Source organism: Sus scrofa, chromosome 13, assembly GCF_054392235.1.
Source record: "Sus scrofa isolate SSC_HxYL_T2T_F1_AM1 chromosome 13, Sscrofa_HxYL_maternal_Yorkshire_Landrace_v2.0, whole genome shotgun sequence".
NCBI lineage: Eukaryota > Metazoa > Chordata > Mammalia > Artiodactyla > Suidae > Sus > Sus scrofa.
In genome coordinates, this window is record NC_139395.1 from 155,807,771 (window position 1) to 155,829,313 (window position 21,543).

A 21,543-nucleotide genomic window follows, 5' to 3' on the forward strand; every position below is an offset into this window, starting at 1 on the left:
AAGTCACCAGCAAAACAACATGGAGAATCAAGTCTGCTTTAATGTTCAGCTAGAAACTAAATGAAAGGTTCAACTCACAAAAGTAGTACCAGATGATCACCTCTGTTATCATGGCCAGGCAAATAGTCTCATACCAGGCAGACCACATTGAGGCTTTTTGCTTTTAAATACCAGTTCAACTGGTCACACATTCCACACCTTGTAGACACTCTTCAGAGAATAAAGGTAATAAGGAAGCGACATTCTGCCTTTCCCATAGGTGTGTACGGAGAAGTATAACATGTTTGAGTTTGGCTGGAGGTTATAGATCAGATGAGGACTATCTCTAGGAATGGTGTAAATCACATCCACTAACATAACAGGCAGGAGGGTCAAAGAGGAAAAAGTAAAAATTCGTTGGAGGTATTAAAGAAAGACTTTACAATAATTTAGCTCCCGCTAAGGGAGAAAAATAGCGCTGTTACAAATTATTTTCTGCACATTTTCTGATTGAAAATTTTATAAACAGCTTTCAGACATAATAGATTTGTGTGCTTTTTGGAATTACAGATAAATTGTTAATATGCTTTTCTTGATCTTTGGAATTTGTGAACTTGCTTCTGTTTAGCACTTTGGAGGACTGAGTATTGAAATATCAATGCATGGATAAATATACGGGTGTATATGTATGATTAGCCAGAGGTATTTGTAACTGTTATATGAATTTTAAAAAGATGCCCAGTAGATTTCTACTTAAAAAAATAATAACATATTTAGGCAGAGTCACTACCAATGACCATTCAAAAATGATTTTTTAGAGTTGGGAAGAAGAACATAGTGTTGACACTGATGGTTTTAGACGACGTCGAAGAGAGACTCATTCTTTTTAGGTTTCACATTTCTCTCTGTTTTGTATCATTTCCTGTACCTGAGAAGAATAAAAAAGGATTTTTTTCCACTTGCACTTTTGGTCTAATTGGAATTACTATATCTTGTAGGGTTAAAATATGTAGAAATTTAAAATACACAAGTCTTTGTACCAATTTGGCACAAATAACTTAGACTTTAATAAATCAAGAATACATGTTGTAAAATCTAGGGGAACAATTAAAATATTAAGAGGATTTTTTTAGGGCTGTGACTTTATTCTGTTTGATACTGTGCAGCTACATGCATATATTTGTCCAAACCTATAGAATGTACAACACAAAAGCACTTTATGTAAATCATGGACTTCAATTAATAGTAATGTATCCAACTGGCTGATCAACAGTAACAAATGTACCACACCAATGTGAGACGTAATAATAGGAGAAACCAGGGATGGGAAATGGGGGAAGGAGAAAGGAGTAAATGGGAACCCACTGTACTTTCTGCTCAATGTTTTGTAAACCTAAAACTATTCTAAAAAATAAAGTATATTAATTTTAAAAAATAACCCCAGGAGTTCCTGTCATTGCTCAGCAGTAACAAACCTGCGCAGTATCCATGAGGATGTGGGTTCTATCCCTGGCCTTGTGCAGTGGGTTAAGCATCAGGCATTGCCATGAGCTGTGGTATAGCTTGCAGAGGTGGCTTGGATCCCACGTTGCTGTGGCTGTGGTGTAGGCTGGCAGCTGCAACTCCGACTTGACCCCTAGCCTGGGAACTTCCATATGCCGTGGGTGAGGCCCTAAAAAGACAAAAAAAAAGAAAAATCATACCCCTCAAAATAGAGTATAATTTCTTAATAGAAAAACTGGAGCAATAAAAGAAGACAAAATAAAAAGGAAAAGAAACAAAACAGGATGGACAAACAGCATAAAGTAGGACAATAGATTCAAACCCAAATATATCTTTAATAACATTAAATAGAAAGGGACAAAATGCTCCAATTAAAAGCTTGTCAGATTTGAGACATTTTCCACAGAACTAGAACAAAATATTTTAAAGTTTGTTTGGAAGCCCAAAAGACCCAGAATAGCCAAAGCCATCCTGAGAAAGAAAAATGGAACTGGAGGAATCAGGATCCCTGACTTCAGACTATACTACAAAGCTACAGTCATCAAAACCATATGGTACTGGCACAAAGAGAGACATATAGATCAGTGGAACAGGATAGAAAGCCCAGAATTAAGCCCATGCACCAATAGTCAATCTATGACAAGGGAGGCAAAAATATACAACAGAGAAAAGACAGTCCCTTCAATAAGTGGTGCTGGAAAACTGGACAGCCACATGTAAAAGAACAAAATTAGAACACTTTCTAACATTACACACAAAAATAGATTCAAAATGGGAGTTCCTATCGTGGCGCAGCAGAAACGAATCTGACTAGGAGCCATGAGATTGTGGGTTTGATCCCTGGCTTCACTCAGTGGGTTAAGGATCCAGCATTGCTGTGAGCTGTGGTGTAGGTTGAAGATGTGACTTGGATCTGGCATTGCTGTGGCTTTGGTGTAGGCCAGCAGCTGTAGCTCTGATTAGATCCCTAGCCTGGGAACCTCCACATGCTGCAGGTGTGGCCCTAAAAAGACAAAAGAAAAAAAAATTAAAAAAAAAAAAACCTCGAAATGGATTAAAGACCTAAATATAAGATTGGACATTATAAAACTCTTAGAGGAAAACATAGGCCAAACACTCTCCGACAAAAACCACAGCAACATTTTCTAAGATCTACCTTCTACAGTAATGATGATAAAAACAAAAATAAACAAATAGGACTTAACTAACTTAAAAGTCTCTGCACAGCAAAGGAAACCCTAAACAAAACAGAAAGAAAGCCCACAGAATGGGCAAAAATATTTGCAAATGAAGCTATTGACAAGGGATTCATCTCCAAAATTTATAAACACATTTTGCAGCTCAATACCAAAAAAACAAACAAACAACCCCATCAAAAAAATGGGCAGAAGATCTAAACAAATAATTCTCCAAAGAAAACACACAGATGGCCAAAAAAAAAAAAAACACATGAAAAGATGTTCAACATTACCAATTATTAGAGAAATGCAAATCAAAACCACCATGAGGTACCACCTTACACCAGCCCAATGGCCATCATCAAAAAGTCTACAAACAATAAGTGCTAGAGAGGGTGTGGAGAAACGGGAACCCTATTGCACTGTTGGTGGGAATGTTAGTTGGTGCAACCACTATGGAAAACAGTATGGAGATTCCTCAGAAAACTAAACCTAGAACTACCATTTGATCCAGCAATCCCACTCCTGGGCATCTATCCAGAGAAAACCATGACTCGAAAAGATACTGAAATGTCTGAAATGTGTACTTTGGTGTTCACTGAAGCACTCTATACAATAGCCAAGACATGGAAACAACCTAAATATCCATTGACACAGGACTGGATAAAGAAGAAGTGGTACATATACACAATGGAATATTACTCAGCCATTAAAAGGAAAGAAGTAACAGCATTCACAGCAACATGGATGGACCTAGAAATTATCATGCTAAGTGAAGTTAGACAGTGAGACATCAGCATCATATGCTATCACTTGCAGGTGGAATCTAAAAAAAGGGCACAATGAACTTCATGGCAGAATAGATATTGACTCACAGACTTTGAAAAACTTATGATTTCCAAATGAGACAGTTTGGGGGGGTAGGGGGCTGCACTGAGGGTTTGGGATGGAAATGCTTTAAAATCAGGTTGTGACGATCATTGTACAACTATAAATGTAATAAAATTCATTGAGTAATTAAAAAAAAAGCTTGTCAGATTCAAATGATAAAATTATATGCTCTTTATAAGAAAGCAAAAATATAAAGACAAGAGTAATATAAGGGTAATAAGGATGGAAAATATATACCATTTAAATGTTGACTAAAATAAACCTGATATATCTACAACAATTTTGAAGAGCACTTAGAGTTCATGTTATAGCTCTTAATGATAAAAAATTCAACTTACCAGAAAGATATAACAACTCTAAATTCATATGCATCTAATAACATAGCCTCAGTTACACATACACAGCATAATCTGACAGAACTATAGGAGATAGGCAAATTCACAATAATATTGGAAGACTTGAACAACATGTTTAGCCACACTGATCTAGTGAATATATGTAGATACTTCCCACTAATTGCAGCATAAACATTTTTTTCAACCCCAATTAATTCAGTCACAGCAACTAACCATATGCTGCATCATAAAGCAAATCAATACATTTCAATGATTTGAAATCTTGTTCTATGAGTAAAATGCAATTGACTTATGGAAATCATTATCAAAGGGCAACAAAAAATCCAATATTTTATAATTTATATAAATAATCTAATGTCCAAAAATTTAAGTTGAAGAAGATATCATAATGAAAATTAGAAAATATTTTGAGGAGTTCCCGTTGTGGCGCAGTGGTTAACGAATCCGACTAGGAACCATGAGGTTGCGGGTTTGGTCCCTGCCCTTGCTCAGTGGGTTAATGATTCGGCGTTGCCGTGAGCTGTGGTGTAGGTTGCAGACGCGGCTTGGATCCAGCGTTGCTGTGGCTCTGGCGTAGGCTGGTGGCTGCAGCTCCGATTCGACCCCTAGCCTGGGAACCTCCATATGCCGCGGGAGCGGCCCAAGAAATAGCAAAAAGACCAAAAAAAAAAAGAAAAAGAAAATATTTTTAACTAAAGTGAAAGCACCATGTACTTATGTGCATATATTAAAAAGGAAGATCTGCTTCCTATATGCAGGGTAAGTACTCAAAAAAAAAAAAAATCAGTTTTTAGTTCCTTCATAGCCTAGTAGTTAAGTAACCAGCATTGTCACTGCTGTGGCTCAGGTCACTACTGTGGAGTGGGTCATTCCCTGGCCCAGGAACTTCTGCATGCTGCAGATGTGGCCAAAAAATAAATAAATTCTGCAAGTAACAGCTATCTACTATGGACAAAATACAACTCCCCTCCAAAACAACAAAACAAAACAAAAACCCTGTAAACCAAATCAAAAACAAAAAACCTCCACAACTACCTGAAAGTTCTGCAGACTAAGCAGACAGGCAGATTTTGGAGGGAAGTCTGAACTTAAAGCAAGTAACCAACATGGGACAAATACCTCATTTTTTCTAATTTTGACACAATGACAGTCATAGCCACAGCCATAGCTTTGGCTGCACAGGAATACCTAAATCTCTGATAGAAAACCCACTGTGTAGATGGATGGAAGAATCAGGGGAAGTAGTAAGTCAAATAAGGCCAGATGAAGAGCGAGGGGAAATCCAGCAACACTGGATCCTAACCACATCTGTGATCTATGCTGCAGCTTGTGGCAATGCCAGATCCTTAACTCACTGAGGAAGGCTAGGGATCGAACCTGCATACTTGTGGACATTATGTTGGGTTCTTAACCTGCTGAGCCAAAATGGGAACTCTGGTTTGCTAGTATTTTTTTGAGAGTTTCTATAATCAACAGGGATCTTGGCCTATAGTTTTCTTTTCTTGTGTCTTTGTCTATCTTTAATAATCAGGTAATACCAGCTTTATGAAGTGCGCCTGAAGTGTTCCCTCCACTTCAATTTTTTGGGGGGAGAATTTGAGAAAAATTGATGTAAATTCTATAAATGTTTGATAAGTCTTCAGTATGTCTTTTTTTTTTTTTTTTTTTTTTTTTTTTTTTGTCTTCTTAGGGCTGCACCCACGGCACATGGAGCTTCCCAGGCTAGGGGTCTAATCAAAGCTGTTGCTGCCTGCCTACACCACAGCCACAGCAACACCAGATCTGAGCCGCATCTGTGACCTACACCACAGCTCATGGTAACGCTGGATCCTTAACCCACTGAGCAAGGCCAGGGATTGAATTCACAACCTCATTCGGATTTGTTTCTGCTGTGCCGAGATGGGGACACCAGTCTCCACTATGAGGCCATCTGGTCCTGTGCTTTTTCTTTCTTGGGAAGTTTTGATTATTGTCTCAATGTCCGTACTAGTTAAAAACTCTTGGGAGTTCCCGTCGTGGCTCAGTGGTTAACAAATCCGACTAGGAACCATGAGGTTGTAGGTTCGATCCCTGGCCTTGCTCAGTGGGTTAAGGATCCAGCGTTGCCGTGAGCTGTGGTATAGGTCGGAGACGCAGCTTGGATCCCACAGTGTTGCTGTGGCTATGGTGTAGGCCAGCAGCTGCAGCTTCGATTGCACCCCTAGCCTGGGAACCTTCATATGCTGCGGGTGTTGCCCTAGAAAAAAAAAGGCAAAAAGACACACACACAAAAACAACAAAACAAAACAAAACAAAGCAAAAACTCTTAGTTTCATTTTTTTCTACTTTCTTCTATTTTCTGTTTCATTTTTTTCTGCTATAATCTTTGTTATATTCTTCCGTCTGCCGACTTTGGTCTTAGTTTATTCTTCCTTTCCTACCTCTGAGGTGTAAAGTTAGGTTATTTGAGATATGTCTTCTTTCTCAATATGTGTTTATTGTTATGACCGTCCTTCATTATTATCATTATTATTGTCTTTCGTCTTTTTAGACCCGCACCCGCAGCATATGGAGGTTCTCAGGCTAGCGGTCTAATTGGAACTATAGCTACCCGCCTACACCACAGCCACAGAAACTTCAGATCCGAGCAGCGTCTTCGACCTACACCACAGCTCACGGCAGCGCTGGATCCTTAACCCATTGAGTGAGGCTAGGGATCGAACCCGCAACCTCATGTTTCCTAGTCGGATTCATTTCTACTGCGCCATGATGGGAACTTCCTGACCTTCCTTCTTTAAACCTGTTTCTGCCGCATTCAATAAATTTTGGTATGATGTCTTTTTGTTTTCATTTATCTTGAAATTTTTTTTTTTTTCCTTTTTTCAGTGTCATACCTGCAGCATATGGAAGTTCTCAGGCCAGGGGTTGAACTGGAGCTGTAGCTGCTGGCCTGCGCCACAGCCACAGCAATGTCAGATCCGAGCCATGTTTGTGACCTATACCACAGCTCTTAGCAATGTGGGATCCTTAACCCACTGAGTGAGGCATGGGATTGAACCTGCATCCTCATGGATGCTAGTTGGGTTCTTAACCTGCTGAGCCACATGGGAACTCCATATCTCGAGGTATTTTCTAATTTCATTTTTTTAATTTTTATTTTTTAGTCGATTGAAAGATTATTTAAATTCTATAGTGCTTTACAATTTTCAAAAATTTCAGACACATGGTTTCATATAACAGCTCTTTTTTCTTCTACCTCCCCTTCCCTTTACCTCACCCCACCCCCACCACTGGTAACCACTAGTTTGTTTTCTATACATCTTTCCTCTTTTTTGTTTCATTTACTATTTTGTCATATTTTTTAAGATTCCCTATATTTGTTACTTTTGTCTTTCTGTCTGACATTTCACTTAGCACAATGCCATCCAAGTTCATTCACATTGCTACAAATGGCAAAATTTCATTCTTTTTTGTGGTTTAATTGTGTGTGTGTGTGTGTGTGTGTGTGTGTGTGTGTGTATCTCAAATCTTCTTTATCCATTCATCCATTCATTTGTTGATGGACACTTAGGTTGCTTCCATACCTTGGCAATTGTAAATAATGCTGCTTTACATAAACATTGGGTATATGTATCTTTTTGAATTGGTGTTTTGGGTTTTTAAAAAAATATATATATTCAGGAATGGAGTTGCTGTATCACATGGTAGTTATATTTTTAGTTTTTGAGATACTTCCATACTGTTTTCCACGGGCTGCACTAATTTACATTCCCATCAACAGTGTATGAGTGTTCCATTTTCTCCACGTCCTTGCCAACATTTATTATTTGTATTCTTTTTGATGATAGCCATTCTGACAAGTGTGAGGTGATATCTCGTTGTGGTTTAGACTTGCATTTCCATGATTATTAGGAATGTTGAATATGTTTTTATGTGTCTATTGGCCATCTGCATCTCTTCTTTGGAAAAAATGTCTGTCCAGTTCTTCTGCCCATTTTTAATTGGGTTGTTTGTTTTTTTGATGTTGAGTTGTATGAACTATTTATATATGTTGGATATTAACCCATTATTGACCATAGATTTTGCAAATAGCTTCTCTCACATAGTAGGGTGTCTTTTTGTTTGAGGTATTTTCTAATTTCCTTTTTGATTTATTCTTTGATCCACTGGTTGCCCAAAATTGGAAAGGAAGAAGTAAAATTGTTCATTTTTGCAGATGACATGATCTTATAAATACTCCCTTAAAAAACTCATAAAACTAATAAATGAATTGGACACATTTTATTACATTATGTTACAATTGAATTAACATACAAAAATAAGTTGCTTCTCTATACACTACTAGCAACTACCTGAAAAGGAAATTAGGAAAACAATCCCATTTACAATAGCACCAAAAAGAATAATATACTTAGAAATAAGCTTAAGTAAGGAGGTAAAAGATTTGTATGCTAAAATCTATAAGATTAAAGACACAAACAATTGTAGAGACATCTTATGTTCATGGATTCGAAGAATTAATATTGTTAAAATGTCCATGCTACCTAAAGAAATGTAAAAATTCAATGCAATCCCTATCAAAACCCTAATGGAATTTTTTTTAAAAACAGAAAAAAAAAATGCTGAAATTTATATCAAACCATGAAAGACCCCAGGTAGCCCAATTAAGTTGAAAAGAGAAGGACCAAGATGGGGGCATTACACTCCATTATTTCAAAGTATATTACAAAGCTACATATGGTACTGTCATAAAGACAGACAAATAAACCAATGGAAAGAATACAGATCCCAGAAATGAATCCATATGGCTTGGAACTGGTCTTTGACAGTGGTGCCAAGAAGGGTAAAATGACAGTCTCCTTAACAAATGATGCTAGGAGAACTGGAAATTTAATGCAAAACGATGAAATTGAAACCCTTATTTTTTGCCATACAGAAAAATCAAGAAAATGGAATAAAGACTTAAGCATAAGACTGTAAATTTCCTAGAAAATAACATGGAAAAGCATCATGACATTGGTCTTGGCAGCAATTTCATGAATATGACAACAAATGAACAGATAACAAAAACAAAAATAAACAAGTGAGATTACATCAAATAAAAAGCTTCTGCACAGCAAAACAAACAATCAACAGAGTGAATAGGCCCACTACAGAATGGGAGAAAATATTTGCAAACCATATATTTGATAGGGGGTTAATCGCCAAAATATATGAAGAGCTACAACTTAAAAAACCCTCAGTAACATAATTTAAAAATGGACTAAAGACTTTGAATAGACAGTTTTTCAAAAAAGATATACAAATAGTCAGAAAGTATATAAAAAATACTCAGTGGTGCTAATGATTAAAGAAATGCAAATCAAAACCACCATGATATCATTTTATACCTATTGGGATGGCTACTACCAAAACAACAAAAGACAACAAATATAAGTGAAGATATGAAGAAATTGGAATTTCTGCACATTGTTGATAGAAATGCAAAGTAGTCTAACCACTATGGAAAAGGGTAAGGAGGTTCCTCAAAAGATTAAAAGTAGAAGTACATATGATCTATCAATTTCATTGCTAGATTGCTCTATTTATCCAAAAGAATTGAAATCAGTTTCTTGAAACAATATTAGCACTCTGATGTCCATTGCAGCACTATTATAATAGCCAAAATGAGGAGACAATCTAAATGTCAATCAACAGATGAATGGACAAAGAGGTATATACATACAAGGAAGTATTATTCAGTCTTAAAAAAGAAGGAAATTCTGCAATATGTGAGATCACGGATGAATGAAGACATTATGCTAAGTTAAATAAGCTAGCCACAGAAAGACAATACTGTATTATTCCACTGTTACAAGGTATCTGAAATGTAAATTATTGAATCAAGGAGTGGAATGGTAATTGCCAGGGGTTAGAGGTAGGGGGAAATTGGGTGTTACTAATTAATGGGCATAAAATTTCAGTTAAGCAAGATGAATAATCTCTAGAGATCTACTGTACTCATTGTACCCATAGTCAACAATAATGGATATACACTCAAAAATTTGTTAAAAGGGTAGGTCTAATATTAAATATCCTTACTACATTAAAATATTAAAAATAAATGGAAAGGACAACCGACAGATGCCAACTCCAAGATTATCCAACGTTGAGATTATCAGATGAGAGTTTATATCAGTTATTATAAATATCCTCAATGAAATAAAGGAAAATACACTGGAAATGAAAGAAAATATAGGAAATACTAGAAGACATTAAAATATAGAAAAGAACCAAACAGAAAATTTTCGAACTGAAAAATAAAACTTTCACTGGCTGGCCTGTAATAGCAGAATATAGATGGTTGAGGAAAGAGTCAGTAAACTTGAAAATAGAGACAAGGAGTTATTTAATGAAGAGAGAGAAAACTTGGAAAAAAATGAAGAGAACTTCGGGGGCCTGTGGAATAATATCAAAATGTCTAATATAAGTTTAATTTGAGTCTCAAAAAGAGAAGGAAGTTCCTATTGTGGCTCGGTGGTTTAAGAACATAGTATCTGTGAGGTTGGGGGTTCGATGCCTGGCCTTGCTCAGTGGGTTAAGAATCCATGTTGCCTCAAGCTACAGATTAGGTCGCAGCTGCAGCTTGGATCTGGCATTGATGTGGCTGTGGTGAAGGCCTCAGCTATAGCACATGATTTTATCCATAGCCTTGGAATTTCCCTATGCCACAGGTATTGCCATTAAAAAAAAGAAGAAGAAGGGGAGAAAGAAAATGGGACAGGAAAATACCTGAAGAAATTTTTACAGACAACTTCCAAAATTTGGTATTAGAAGCTAATATTGACTTAAAAAATATATGCACAACCTAAAAGTTGAGGGTTAAGTTTTATCTGGGGGCAAAATGAAGACTTAAGTCTAGGAGGCAGCATGTCAAGTAACCCTGAGAAAACTGCTCAGAGGAGGCATGAGAGGAGCTAGGATATATGAGTTTTGTTTCAAAGGGCAGGCAGTAGAAACAAAAGATTACTGTTGATAACAGAAAACTGGATATCTCTAGTTAAGGAATTTAGTGCTTTCTCTATGTATGGGAAGATACAAGATCTGAGCTCACTGAGCTCATTCCTCTGATATGCACCTCAGCTGTCTGGGGCCTGTATCCTGTGTTTTCACAGCCTGAGTTTCCTTAGGGCTCCCTGTTAGGAGTGGCTGCAAGTCTGATAGCTTCTAGATGGCAGATATTCTTTATCTCCTTCCTAAGTTCTCTCAGGGCTCACCAGCTTGGAGGTGGCTGCAATCGCTGAAGACTGTGACATCCTTTGTTTTACTGATATGGTAGACCTTTTTTTTTTTTTTTTTGCTTTTTAGGGCCACACATGTGGCATATGGAAATTCTCAGGCTAGGGGTCGAATCATAGCTATAGCTGCTGGCCCATGCCGCGTCTGTGACCTACACCACAGCTCACGGCAATGCCAGATCCCTGACCCACTGATAGAGGACAGGGATCGAACTTGCATCCTCATGGATACTAGCTGGATTCCTTTCCGCTGTGCCACAACAGAAACTCCACGGCAGGCCATATTTTACTTCTCAATGAGCTAGCCCCCAAATAAGTGTCAATGAACATGATGATAAAACCCCGGGAATCTAAAGAAAAAGAGAAGATCATAAAGGCAGCCAAAAGAAAATGACATATTATACAGAGGGGAATGACAATTTGGATGACCATAGACTTCTCATTAGAAATCACGAAGGCCAGAAAGTAGTGAAACAATCTTTTTTTTTTTTTTTTTAAGGGCCGCACCCTCGGCATATGGCATCTAATCGGAGCTACAGCTGCTGGCCTACACTACAGCCACAGCAACACCAGATCTGAGCCAAGTCTGCAACCTACACCACAGCTCACAGCAACGCTGGATCCTTAACCCACTAAGCGAGGCCAGGGATCGAACCCTCAATCTCATGGTTCCTAGTCGGATTCATTTCCACTGTGCCATGACGGGAACTCCTGAAGCAATCTGTTTGAAGAGCTGAGGGAAAAAGTCAATCTAACATTGTTAAGAGAATTACCATAAGATCTATTCTCTTAACAAAAATTTAAGGTACAGGAATTTCCATTGTGACTCAGTAGGTTAAGGACCTGCTGTTTTTGTGAGGATGTGGGTTTGATCCCTGGCCTGGCTCAGTGGATTAAGGATCCAACATTGCTGCAAACTGTGGCACAGGTCAAAGATGCAGCTTGGATCTGGTGGTGTTGTGACTGTGGTGTAGGCCCCAGTTGTAGCTCTGATTTGACCTCTGGCTCAGGAACTTCCATACGCTGCAGGTGTGGATATGAAAAGAAAAAAAAATTAGGAGCCCCCGTCATGGCTCAATGGTTAATGAACCCGACTAGTATCCATGAGGAGGAGAGTTCAATCCCTGGCCTCACTCAGTGGGTTAAGGATCCGGTGTGCCGTGAGCTATAGCGTAGGTCACAGACGTGGCTTGGATCCTGTGTTGCTGTGGCCAAGGCCGGCAGCTGCAGCTCTGATTTGTCCCCTAGTCTGGGAACTTCCCTATGCCGTGGGTGCGGCCCCGAAAAGGCAAAAGACAAACAAACAAACAAAAAATGTACATTATTGTTGACTACAGGTACAATGAGTGCAGTAGATCTCTAGAACTTATTCATCTTGACTGACTGAAAAGTTAATAATTTTATATCTAGCAGAAATGCCCTACAGTAATGCATGTATAATAGATTTCTGGATAAAGAAAAACTGAGAGTACTTATTATTTGGTTCCATTTACATAAAATCTAAAAAAGTCACATTAATCTAGAAGTCAAAATAGTGGTTATTTTGTGGAGGAGAAAGGGCAGTGATTGGAAATGGGCAACATGTAGGATTCTGAGGAGCTTATAACTTGCAATCTTTGATTTGACTGGTGGTTTCATGGTTCTATTCAATTAGTGATAATTAGTTGTGGTACAATTTTGATGTAATTTTTTTGTATTATGCTTGAAAAGTTTTTCAAATGAAAATAAATATATTTCACTACACTAACAGAAGGGAGTAAAATCATACAATCATCTCAATAGATATAGAAAAATAATTTGATAAAATTTAATGTCATGATAAAAACTCTCAGAAAACTGACTATAAGGGAACTTCCCTAATATGATTGATAGTATTTGTAAAAATAAAAATAAACAAACACCATACTTAATGGTTAAATAGGGATTTTTTTTTTTTTTTTTTTGGCTGCACCCACGGCATATGGAAATTCCTGGTCCAGGACTGGAATCCAAGCCACAGCTGCAACCTATGCCACATCTGCAGCAATGTGGCACCCTTTTACCCACTGCACTGGTCTGGGGATCTAAGGAACTGGCACTTCCACAGAGAGAAGTTGGATCACTAACCCACTGTGCCATAGTGGGAACTCTGGGATTTTTTTTTTTTTTCTTAAGATGGGAAGCCAGCAAGGTGAACCATTGTAGTTACTTCTATTCAACATTAATTCTATTGGAGAACTGTAACCAGTGTACTATGTCAGTTAGTGTTCCAACAGGACATAGACAGCACTTTCAAAATAAATTCAATGAGAGTTTATTTAAAAGGGGGCTATTTTAAAAGACTTAGGCATCATGTAGTTATAGGAAATAATGTAATAATCCAAAACTAGCGGAAGTTGAATTAAATTTAGGACTGAAGGTCAAGGGGAGGGAACATTAATTGAGAAGCAAAGAGTTATACAAAGTAAGATGCCTTGAAGGAAGTAATGACTCCCAAACAACTCAAGACAGATAGGAAAAAGACAGGGGAATAAATCTAACTTCACCCTCTTTCTTCCTTCCAGTCTTTCTCTAGGGTTTCCTACTGGCTTAATCTGATTGGAGGTCAGAAGGAATGTAAGCCTGATGATCTAGTCTGTACAGATTAGCATCTTTGCAGGATAAAGTGAGGAAGATGGATCTGAAGGGACAAAGAGAAGATACACAATACATGTAATAAGACAAAAGGAAAGAAAAGGATAAGGATTGGAAAGGTCAAATAAAACTGTTACTGCTTGCAAATGATATAATTGTATTTGTAGGAACAACCGGAGTATCTACAAATGCAGGATTCAAATTAATAAGTTGAGTTCAATAAGGTCGCTGCATATAAGATCAACAAAAATGAGCTATATTTCTATATGCCAGAAATTAGTACCAGAATTTTTTTTAATTTTTAATTTTAGGGCCACACCTGTGGCATATGGAAGTTCTAAGGCTAGAGGTCAAATCAGAGCTGCAGCTGCTGGCCTATATCACAGATACAGCAATGCCAGATTCGAGCCTCATTTACAGCCTACACCACGGCTGGTGACAACAGAGGATCCTTAACCCACTGAGCGAGGCCAGGGATTGAACCCACATCCTTATGGATACTAGTCGGGTTCTTAACACACTTAGCCATAATGGGAACTCCTAGAACCTGAAAATTTTAAAGTTTCTATTTGATAGCATCCATATTATAAATTACCTATGAATAAATCTATCAAAAGGTATATAAAACCTTTATGCAAATAATCAACTGTATTAGAAGACAATAAAGACCTAGACAAATAGAAAGGATTTATCCATTGTTTCAAGCTGTCACTTTTCCACAAATGATCAACAGAGTCAATGCAATGCTAATAAAAATCCCATCAATGTGTGCCAGTGTAAGAGTGAGAAAGAGAGAGTGTGCATGTGTGTGTGTGTGTTTGTGTGTGTGTGATTACACTACTGATTTGGAAATGCAGGGCCTAAGACCATCCATGATATTTTAAAAGAATAATAAAATGTGAGGACTTGCTCTGATATTAAGACTTATTATAAGGCTTTCTAGTTAAGACATTCTCAGTTTTCTTATTTAACTTGCAAAGACTGACAAACATACCATAGGAATCAAATAAAGAGCAGTGTGGAAAGTGCTGTTATTTTATGGAAGATGCTGATCAGTTGGATGTCGGCTTGGAGGAAAATGAAAATTGACCCAATCTCACATCCTACACAAAAATCAATTTCAGATTGATTGGATATGGACATAAAATGCAACAAATGCACAAAATTTAAGAACAAAAAAATCCCCCAACCTGCACAAACTTGACAAGGTAATATAGGGACTATGGTCAGGAGCATGGGCTATAGAAAGACTTAAATTGGACACCAGAAGTACTGCAGTGCCCTGGGTAGCTGTGGAGGCGAGGGTTCTATCCAGGCCTGGCACAGTGGGTTAAAAGATCCCTGTTGTTGCAGTTGTGGAGTAGGTCTCAGCTGTGCCTCAGATTCAGTTCCTGGCCTAGGAACTTCCATGTGCTGTGGGTGTGGCCATAAAAAAATGGCTAATGCTGAAAAGACTGAAAATACTAAGGGTCAGGTGTAAGTGGTAAGGTTATAAGACAGAACTCTTAATACACACTGCTAATGGGAATGTAAACTGGTACAATCTCTTTGGAAAATCATTTGAAATAATCTACTAGAGCTGAGCAAACCTTATGATCTAGCAATCTCTCTTGTGGTTATATGGGCAAGAGAAATATGTGTATGTGTGTACCAATAGACATGCCCATAAAAGTTCCTAGGAAAAACTTTTGTAATAGCGCCAAGCTCAAAATAACCTACATGTCCACATCCATCATAGAATGGATAAATTGGGGCATGTCATACAAAGAATATTATACATCAGTGAAAATGAATGAACTACAGCCACACATAACTATTCAGGATTAATTTTACAGACACAATTTTGAGCCAATGAATGAACAAATTAATCCCTGTTACATGGTTCTCTTCATATAAAGTTTAAAAGCTGACAATTCTACACAGATATAGAGAACAAATTAGTGAGGGTCAGGGAGAGGGGCAGCAATATAGAAGTGGGAGAGTGAGAAGTACACACCATTGAGTGTAAGCTAAGCTCAGGATGTATTGTACAACAGGGGAATATAGTTAATATTTTATAATAACTGTAAAATGGAAAGTAACCTTTAAAAATCATATAAAGAAATGAAAATTAAAATTTTTTTGAAGTCTAAAAAATAAAGCAGTGTGGCTCTAGAATCCATGCTACTAGCCAGCAAAAAAAAAAAGTAAATAAATAAAATAATACATTTTTTAAAAAAGCTGACGAGTCTAAACAAAAGTGTACCATGATTCATGTTTCATGGTAAAGTTATAAAGAAAAAGGAGAATGTTGGAGTTCCCATCGTGGCACAGCGGAAACAAATTTGACTAGGAACCATGAGGTTGCAGGTTTGATCCTTGGCCTCGCTCAGTGGGCTAAGGATCTGGTGTTGCCATGAGCTGTGCTGTAGATCACAGATGCGGCTCGGATCTGGCGTTGCCATGGCTCTGGTGTAGGCTGGCAACTACAGCTCCAATTCAACCCCTAGCCTGGGAACCTCCATATGCTGCAGGAGCAGCCCTAAAAAGACAAAAGAATAAAAAAAAAAAAAGTGAGACTGCTATTATCATAAAAGTCAGAATAATAGTCCCTTTGTGGGGAGTAAGTAACTATGAGGAAACGGAAAGGGGCTTCTCAGATGCTGGCAGTGTTTTAATTTTTTTTAACTTGAGTGGTAGTTACAGGTATGCTCACTCCATGATAATTCAGTGAGTTGTACATGTTTTGGACACTTGTATGGGTACTATTTTGTAATAAAATAAATAGGTTGTTCTTTTTCTCCTATTCCATACCTGGGACAGCATAAAACTCAGGGGGTCCTCTGGCTTTTCATAGACTAGGTTTTCAGTGATCTGCTGAGAGAGAAAGGTATCACATTATTGTTCTGAGCTAAAGCCATGTGGTCAGGTTATACTTGAAGCAATCTTGCATTAATCTAACATATACCATAGTATTTTAGAGAAATTCATATATCTTCACAAAGTGACAAGTTACTTAGTACTGATAAATTTGGGCAAATTGAGGTAAAATGTGAAAGAATAAAATTTAGTAATCAACAGCAAAGGCTATTTTTCTAGTTTCCAAGATCAAAGAGGTAGTGAGAGTGTTTTGGGAGAAAGTTTTCGTTTTGAGAATTGTGATTTTGCTAGACTGAGAATCAATAAATTATTTGCTTTGAAGAATAGTCAAAAAATTTCTTGAATAAAAATTTTAAAGCACTTTATGATTTAACATAGAAACTTCCCTCTCAGGCATTTGGTTCAAAAGGTGAAAGTGATGCTCAGTATTTGTAATAACAAATGAGAGAGCATATAAAAAAACTTCAGAGACTCAATCCATATTTTTTGTTGTTGTTGAATAACTCAAAAATTGAGTAACTCAAAAATTATAAAAAGCAGAATTCTCACATCAGGGAATAACGATAGGGAAAATTTCTGGTATAAAATATTCTAGTCTGTTTAATGTATCAAGCCAATTTATTATTTCATATGTGTTTCTATTGAACATATATTTATAACTAATTTTTCTTTCAGAAATGTTCAATGCATAGATATTGTTTTTTCTTGACAGATGAAGAAAATTACTTATAGAATGATTAGAATTCTACTTTCTATAACTTTCATCCTTCAGTTTAATAATTAATAGTTCTTTGGCTAAAGCCAGAAAGCCCAGCCATTAGCATTCTCCCACAAAAGGACATTTTAAGCAAGAAAAGAGCAGGGTTAAAAATGTACATGTCACTTATACTTATTTTACATGAGGAAACTGAGATTCACAGAAGTTAGGTAATCACCCCCAAATCACAAAGAGGAGGGGTGGCACAGTTAGCTTGGAGCCTTGGGGTAATAGATCATAAAATTTGTGCTTTTTCTTCCACATGCTACCTCTTTAAACTTAAATTCTTCCAGTTTAAATGTTTTTATTTGAGGTGGGCCATTCTTACTTACAAGGTTCTAACCATAAAGTTACTTCATGTATATATATTATTATATATGTATCTGTGCCTTGCTGAGTAATAATAGTAAGATAAAAATATACACATCAGGAAAACAAAAACAACAGACAAAACAGCAAAAACTTTATTAATGTGATAATATAATTCTATATTGGCCAAGGAATGTCATACTGTAAAGAAAGTTCCAGCCCCATATCCTGTGGTGAATAAAATGTATAGTTTCAAGAATTAGAAGCAACTTTTAACTACTTTTTCCCCCTAAAGAATGTGGTTTCTTAGGTGGTCACAGGGGTCATCTTTTGAAAGTATTATATTCCTGGCTGAAAATTCTTTTTCTCTCCTTTTAAACTGCCAATATTTTGTCCTTCCTTCCTAGTCTGGCTCAAACATTAACCCTTAGCCAGGTTTTTCCCTAGCGATCACCCTACCAGCTCTCTAATTCCTCCGAAGGGCCTCATATATCATCGTGAGAATCATTCATTTGGTATTTATCATTTACTACTTTTGGTTAATACGTCTTAAAGCACTTACTGACTTGTCAATGAGATCACAAATCTTTTATAGTAAATGCCCTTTCCCGTACCTCTTAAAAGCCAGATCAAAGTTGGTGTTTACATTACAATTACTGCAAAACTCACAATTAAAGAGAAGGGTTGAGAGGTTTACCTGGAATATCTGCAGAATGTGGTGTTTCTCCATGTAGCGCAGTGAAACTTGATAAGGATCTTCATATACCATTGGAGGGAATGGCTTCCTATAAAATTGATTGTATTCCTGAGAATTCCTTCTTTCCTGGTATTCTGAAATATCTTCCTGAAATGGAAATATCCCCCAAGAGGGTCTTTAATACATTGAAAATCCCAAGGAAGTTTTGTCGCTATTGTTGCTGATGTTGATGGGATCTGAACACCAGGACTTGGAGTGAAGACATATTGTGAGAGACCTGGCTGATCTGCCAGGCAGTGTCATGCACTTTAAGTCCTGGGGAGTACACCTTAGGCATCTCCAATCTACTTTTTTTTTTTTTAATGATTTTTATTTTTTTCCATTATAGCTGGTTTACAGTATTCTGTCAATTTTCTACTGTACAGCAAGGTGACCCAGTCACACATACATCTATACATTCCTTTTTCTCACTCCAATCTACTTTAGATAATTTTCCCTTCACAGAGATCTCCAGTGGACACCAAATTCCTTTCCTTTGGAACAGCCCAGAGAGGGGAAATAACTTAGTGTTCCAGTGTCAGCAGCAGAACCAGGACTTGAAACCCAGGTCTCCCGAATCCTGGCTGATTGATCCTTTCCCGCACGGCCTTACTTAGGGCAGCAGAGAAGGCAACATATCTCTTTGTTTCCCACCCTCTCTTGCCCTTCCTGAATCCTATGGGTCACACATACTACAACAATGTGCCTCTCCAATGTCACCACCTCAGGCCCCTGTCTTGGCTCCAATCTCCCAGGTGGGTATCAAATAAACCTGTAACCTACAGTAGGCCTGATGTCCATGGGTCGAATTTTCTCTTTACTGATGATATAATCCACTTTGGATGAGATGGAGGGAAATCTTCGAGAATAGGCTTGATCTTGTACATAGAAATTTCTGCTCAATCTCTGATCAAATGGCATGAATGATCGCAGATCCATTATACTTTCAGTGTCAGTTTCAAGGGAAGCCTTCGATTCATCGCTGTCTCTCTCACTAGGCTCAAATTTGCAAGGTTGTACTCGGAAGTCTTCCTCTTGGTCTTCCTTGCTGTAGCCAAACTGGTTGAATATTCTGTCGTCAGACTGGCTATATTCTCCATAGTCAAGCAGGTTGTCATCTGCGTAGTCATCCTCTTCACCCATTAAGTCCTCAACCTGTCCAGATTCACTGTAGTCAGCCTCGTCAATTGCGAGGTGATAGGCAGGGTCAGCAGCCTGGTATTCAGCTGGTTTAGTAGCTTGGTCAAGCACTTTGTGGTAAATTTTTACAGATGTTCTGGGCTTAACTTGGTCAGACGATATATGGCCAATCTGTTCCGAAGTTTTTTGCTCAACCAGGCCAGACAGTCTACTTTCAATCTGTTGAGAAGTTCTTTGGTCAGCGGGGAGAGACATTCTGTGGTCACTCTGCTGAGAGGCTCTTTGTACAGATGGGGCAGACTTTTTAGGGTCAATCTTTTCAGAAGCTCTTTTCTCAGTTGGGCTGGACATTCTGTAATCAATCTGCTCAGAAGTATGTTGTTCAGGAAGAGCAGACATCTGGACCTCAGCCTGTTCATCACCATCAGCTTGGCTAGACGCCTTGCTGTCCATCTGTTCTGACATTTTTCTATCGACGCGATCAGATGCTCTACGATCGGCAACATTTGTGTGGTTGGATGCTCTGAGGTCAGCCCGATCAGATGTTCTTTCCCCAGTATGTTCATATACTTTGTGGTCAGCAAGGCCAGACGCTATTTGGCCAGCCAGGTCAGCTGCTCTGTGATCCATCTGGTAATCTGCCTCCACATCATCCTGTTTCTGCCCGTTGTCTTCCTGGCCATCTGTGTGGCTGTTATTTGGGTACTCGCCTGTATTTTCGATTTCTAAGGATTCAGCTGGAGCCTCTTCTGGGGGCTCTTCCATTTTCTGCTGGGTACCTGACCTGTTTAGGTTGCTAGACGCTGTGGGAGGGGTGGGGTCCGTTGCCTAGGCGACGGTGGGGCGCTTACAAAGACAATGCCTGGCGCGCAGGCTTCCAGGCACCCAGCGGATGCTGGGAGGTGAGCCCACTGCCGGCTGCTGCTTGGGCAGGGGCTGCCTCCAGGCGCAGCCTGGACCACGGCGTCCGCTGACGCTCAGTGTGGATGTCACCAGAGGGGCGGACACCCTCTCCCAAGAAGAGACAATGAGCACAGGCTGGTGTCGCCACTGTGCAACGACCAGGCCTCAGGGCTCTATGAATCCGTGCCTTTGAGCAGTCCCTTCCTCGTTTTCTTGCGGAGATCCACAGCGGTGTGTGTGAAATAGGATCGATCAGGTATCACTCGAACCAACAAAATGTTAGCGATGAACACACATCCAACCACACGAGGGCAGCAAACCCGAAGAGAAGTTATTCTTATCACAGCTATGACGCAGAGTGTGATATTCGTGCCAGGCTCTGTGCTAGTCAACGGTCCTGCTAAGTGTTGTCTTTAGACCTTAACGGATATTGTGGTGATGTGGCCAAATTCTGTGTTTTTTCTTTTAATTTTTAAAAAACCTGCTTTAAAATCCTGTCTTTACAAACAGTGCTGGTGCTGTTTTCAGTGGTACCAGGAAGGATTTAGTCCATCTAACACTAAGTCATCAAAGTCATACAAGTCTTTCCTTACAGTAAAAGAGTATATAGTCAAAGAGTACCTTACACACTCTCCTCCTTACCCTCACCCCCACACACTTCTTGGCAGTTCATTGCCGCAGGAGCGTGCTCTTCGGGCGCTGTCTCACGGGACAGGTGAGCAGTTGTTTTCTATCTACCCTGGGAAGAGCTATCCTGGCTGTGGAAACTCAAGCCCCAAGATGTTTTCTTGATGAAACAGTCCTCTATGATTGGAGGGCTGGAGGGAGGAGATCCAGTGAGAATGGGTTCTAAAATCACACCATCTCATAGTCTTATAGCAAAAGGGAGAGTTAGGGTTAGGAGTTAGAGTTCCAGAAAGACAAGGTGAGGTAAGACAAAGGAAGGTAAGGGTGAGATAGGAAAAGGAACATTTAACAAGTGGGGAACTTGCACTTGATGGTGGTGGCCAGTGGCGGCCAGGTGTTGAGATTAGCCCAATGCTTTTTGAAATAAACTTTAAGA

General features: G+C 38.6%; 1 protein-coding gene across 4 annotated transcripts; it reads right to left on the reverse strand.

The window, feature by feature from the left end:
- Positions 1 to 20: 20 nt before the first annotated feature.
- Positions 21 to 20,403, reverse strand: TEX55 (testis expressed 55). 4 transcript variants are annotated; one of them, XM_084991154.1, is made up of 4 exons: positions 19,221 to 20,403; positions 18,399 to 18,545; positions 16,570 to 16,629; positions 21 to 907 (listed from the first exon to the last, which is right to left on the reverse strand). In XM_084991154.1, the coding sequence occupies exons 1-4, from the start codon at positions 20,340 to 20,342 to the stop codon at positions 866 to 868; spliced, it is 1,371 nt and encodes a 456-aa protein (XP_084847280.1). In that variant the 5' UTR covers positions 20,343 to 20,403; the 3' UTR covers positions 21 to 865. The 4 variants fall into 4 exon arrangements, with proteins under 4 accessions (XP_084847280.1, XP_084847279.1, XP_084847278.1 ...); XM_084991153.1 differs by having other exon boundaries at positions 16,570 to 16,632; XM_084991152.1 differs by lacking the exon at positions 21 to 907 and having other exon boundaries at positions 16,412 to 16,629.
- Positions 20,404 to 21,543: the final 1,140 nt, after the last annotated feature.

What these genes read in the sequence shown, in the direction of transcription:
- TEX55 (XM_005670190.3), bottom strand. Translation starts at nt 20,342, where the DNA reads ATGGAAGAGCCCCCAGAAGAGGCTCCAGCTGAATCCTTAGAAATCGAA. An exon ending in CCATGGACATCAGGCCTACT is followed by an intron (nt 18,546 to 19,220) that starts GTAGGTTACAGG and finishes TTTCCATTTCAG; the next exon opens with GAAGATATTTCAGAATACCA. An exon ending in ACATTCTGCAGATATTCCAG is followed by an intron (nt 16,633 to 18,398) that starts GTAAACCTCTCA and finishes TTTCTCTCTCAG; the next exon opens with CAGATCACTGAAAACCTAGT.